Source organism: Solanum tuberosum, unplaced genomic scaffold (genome assembly GCF_000226075.1).
Source record: "Solanum tuberosum cultivar DM 1-3 516 R44 unplaced genomic scaffold, SolTub_3.0 scf00078, whole genome shotgun sequence".
NCBI classification, from domain to species: Eukaryota; Viridiplantae; Streptophyta; class Magnoliopsida; order Solanales; family Solanaceae; genus Solanum; species Solanum tuberosum.
In genome coordinates this window covers 1,806,420-1,810,373 of record NW_006239005.1, presented here as the reverse complement: position 1 = coordinate 1,810,373, position 3,954 = coordinate 1,806,420, and the positions used below count along the sequence as shown (strand labels likewise).

At 32.3% G+C, this 3,954-nt stretch overlaps 1 protein-coding gene across 1 annotated transcript; it reads right to left on the bottom strand.

Moving 5' to 3' along the window:
• Positions 1-282: 282 nt before the first annotated feature.
• LOC102595523 (nudix hydrolase 18, mitochondrial-like) lies at positions 283-2,658 on the bottom strand. The gene is made up of 5 exons (XM_006346577.2): positions 2,467-2,658; positions 2,247-2,373; positions 2,088-2,177; positions 1,477-1,605; positions 283-982 (listed from the first exon to the last, which is right to left on the bottom strand). Exons 1-5 carry the CDS (start codon positions 2,550-2,552, stop codon positions 839-841), a joined length of 576 nt encoding a protein of 191 aa, XP_006346639.1. The 5' UTR covers positions 2,553-2,658; the 3' UTR covers positions 283-838.
• Positions 2,659-3,954: the final 1,296 nt, after the last annotated feature.

Sequence of the window (3,954 nt, the reverse complement as noted above, 5' to 3'; positions counted from 1 at the left end):
CCAATAACGTAAATTCTATAAATTAATATAATTGATCACATTGTTGCATTAACTACTTGTGTTAGTTAAAGAGTCACAGATTTAATGACAACAGCATATACCAAGAATACTGGCTTTAGTAGGAGTGATGGGATTCATGACTTTTACTAAGAATACTTCCATAATTGCACATTCAATGAATTAGTTTGTGCTAACAACTTGTGATTTTATCTCTATAAAGGGATTGATCAAACGATTAGTTCAATAATTCAATGAAATGAAATAGGAAGAGAAGTTGTGAAAAAATGAATGAATAAATTTGGATTAATTACATACAAAGTTGGAAAAATTTTTGTACATATATTCTACAATTCTCTTAACCCATGTCCTCTAGTTCTCTCAACTTTTGACCTCTATCAAACAAACTTCTTAGACTTCTCTTCACCTCTCCTCTGCTGCTAAATACTTGCAACCAAAGATTGATTGCACAATAATGCTGATTCCCTCCATTTCAAGTTGTCATGTAAATTAAGGTTCGAAAGATTCTTGATTCCAGGTAGCCATCGATCCAAGGACTTCAAGCTACATTACTCATTCTTGGTTCATAATATGGAACATGTTTTTTCCTTCCTTTCATTCAATGTTTGTTCTTGTCTTTGATTTGGTGTTCATTCTCGACTCTTCGCTTAACATAGAGTAGTACTAATTGGCTGGACTTTTGGAGTAGTGATCATTCTAACTTCGTCATTGAACTCAATGTTTGCAATTCATGAAGAAGGGTGTGAAATTTTGACATTTGGGAAAGAGAATGTGGCATCTTGATGATTGAAGAATGCTTGCTAGTAGTAGTACTATTGAGTTAACTACAGCAGACTACAGTATTTTCCTTGAAATGATATATTTGAGTCCCTTCTTTTCTCTTTGACACCTTTGAAGCAAACACATCCAATGCTTCTTTCATCCATGGATGCCAACATAATTCTCTTGCTTCACTAAACTTCACCTACAATATTGAAAAATCAAATACATTTTCATTTCAAATCCGAGGACTTCACAACAAAAACAGCTTTTAGCAGCAATAAATATGCACATTAATAAAGAGTGTTAAAGCTTTTGTCAGCAGTGGCGGATCTATGAAGGGCATTGGGGGTGCCACGCCACCCCCGAACTTCGACGGAAACTCTATATATACATAGCTATATATATATATAATATTTATATAAATATAAGGCGTGCCACCCACAGAACAAAATTGGCTTGTGGTGCCACGGTAGGAGGGCAACTTTAGAAGATTGAGGTTACGGGTTCGAATCCCATTTGGCACCCACGGACTCTAAATCCTGGATCCGCCACTGTTTGTCAGCATCGTTATAGACTTTACAAAGAGTACTAAAATGTAATTGTCTCTAGTTATTGTATCTAAAAGAACATATTTAGCGACAATTAAGTTATTGTTGTTAAGTTGTTACGGATAAAGATCAAAAAATACACATGTACCCATAAACGTCGACGGACACTTTTCTCAGGCCAATCGTCTAGTTCCTCGGTTACACGCAGAGGAAACATGTGCCCCTCATGAAATATGCCTTGGCTTTTGCTTTTGAAACTCCACGTACCTAAATATTCCTGCAAACAATGAGCAAATTGCCTGCCTGAGAAAACAATTCTAATAATAATTATGCATCAATCCCGAAGTAATAAATGAGGATTTTCCTACGATCGATCACTCAATAATGAACACTAATTGAAAACAGTCAGAAATGAGTACTTTATCTCTTACATGTGTCTTCAACCTGAAAAAACGATATAATCCTCTATTGTGCTCAGAGGCGGACCCACCTTGATTAGTGAGGGTGGACGTGCACCCGTAACTTCGAAAAAAATAATGTGTATATATATATATATATATATATCTAGAAAAACAATAGAAACTATGATATAATTAACAGTTCACCCTTGAGTATAGGAGTGTTCTTGTGTTGTTGGTACAAAGTAGAGGATCTACCCACAAGACTAGGGTTCAAATTTCAGTTGCACCTGAAGTTTTCAAATCCTGAATTCGCCTATGATATATTTACAACAAAGAAGGGAAATATTTAGATACAAACCTGAACTTCAACCTCACCAACAACACCAGCTTCTTCAAAAGTCTCCCTTGAAGCTGCCTCTTCCAATGATTCATCAATTTCCCAACCACCCTGCATTATCAATTGCTCAATCATACATATTCAATCGAATTGAATTGTACAAATTCGATAAATATATACCTTAGGGAACATCATTCTTGGATTCTTCTGTGAGCTAATCAATAAAAATTCCAAATCATCAATAGGGGTACTACCCTGTTGAACACATGATGATGGATCCCTTTTTTTGCTTCTATATGGAATACATCTGCCAACAACAATTATCATAAAATTAAATCTCCATTTTAAATCATTCTTAAATACAATTTAAAATTAAAGATTAAAGTTAAAGAACAGAGACCCAACAACTTGACGACAACCACGATTGTATCTCTGTAAATCTCTTCCTGTGCGTGAATTCATAGAGAACGATTTCTTGATTTGCATATTCAACAAAACTAAATATTTTTTTCTCAAACAAAAAGGGTATGCAACAAAAGACACAAATATATATTGGATTGAAGTTAGGCCGTTATAGAGGACACAAAATTTTGCGCGTACAATCTATGTTTAGCTATTTTCTTGGGTTACATCATAAATTTCAAAGAAAAAAATTTAAATATATGTGAGAGATAGAATTAATTTTTTTTTCTCTCTTAATATAATTAATTGTGTGGATAATATGAGAATTTTAATGTTTGTTTGTCCGTTCCTTTGGTAGAAGATGAGAGAGACGAATAGATATGAGAATTAACACACACGTTATGCGTGGCTCAATAATTGGTGATGACTCATTTGATATCGACTTTGTTCATTCGTTAAAAGTAAGGTTAATTTATACTTCTTCTCTTCCTAATTATTTGTCCATTTCTTTTTAGGTATTCATAATTATTTTTCCATTTTGACAAATCAAGAAAGGACAAATTCTTTATCTATTATATTCTCAATTAATTACTTTGAAAAAAATAAAACTTTTTGAAAATCTTTAAATTTTAATTCATCCACTTCATAATTAGTAAGGGTAAAATGATAAATTTATTATGTCAGTAATTGTTTGTGTGCATGAATTAGGGTATACAATAGAGTAGCCTCCAAGAAACTCTAACTAAAATAGGACTTGTCATGTAGAGTCCTACAAAATTTTAATATCTATAATGAGTCATAGTGTATTACTCATTTATATAATAATCTCATATAATACGAACAATCCGCACATTGAGCATGTATTTCTTGATATAAATGGCAAAAGTAGGTAAAACTAATAATATTAATTTGTTGGTGAGAGTAATAGTTATTTTATTTCTCGATATATATGATTGAAACTTTGATAAAACTTTCACATATAGCAAACAAAAAAATCATATTTGTATGATATAGCAAAGTTTGCATAATTGCGCTCCATAGCAAACATATATATGTATAATTCGCTATACATATATACAAAAAGAAGCAATTGTATAATTCGTTGGCTCCTCTTCAGAATTGTATAATTTCGCTGGCAGGCCATTTGTATAAATTGATGTTAGCCTCTCGTTTGTATAAATCGTTGACAAACATAAATTATACATTATACAAGCATAAAACTGGGCAGGGGAATATTTTTATTGTATAATTATAAGTGTATAGGACGAATATATATGTATTTGCATGTGTATATACAATTTCTCGCGCTTTATACAAACAGAAACGCAATTTATACAATTCTGTTGTATAAAACGAGAAAGAGAGAAAGACAAAAGAGAACTGGGCAGGGGAATATTTTTATTGTATAATTATAAGTGTATAGGACGAATATATATGTATTTGCATGTGTATATACAATTTTCTCTCGCTTTATACAAACAGAAAC

Coding starts and splice junctions, on each gene's coding strand:
- LOC102595523 (XM_006346577.2), bottom strand. CDS start 2,552: ATGCAAATCAAGAAATCGTTCTCTATGAATTCACGCACAGGAAGAGAT. Junction 1,606..2,087: donor TTGGTGAGGTTGAAGTTCAG/GTTTGTATCTAA, acceptor CATTGTTTGCAG/GAATATTTAGGTACGTGGAG. Junction 983..1,476: donor GTGTCCGTCGACGTTTATGG/GTACATGTGTAT, acceptor TCAATATTGTAG/GTGAAGTTTAGTGAAGCAAG.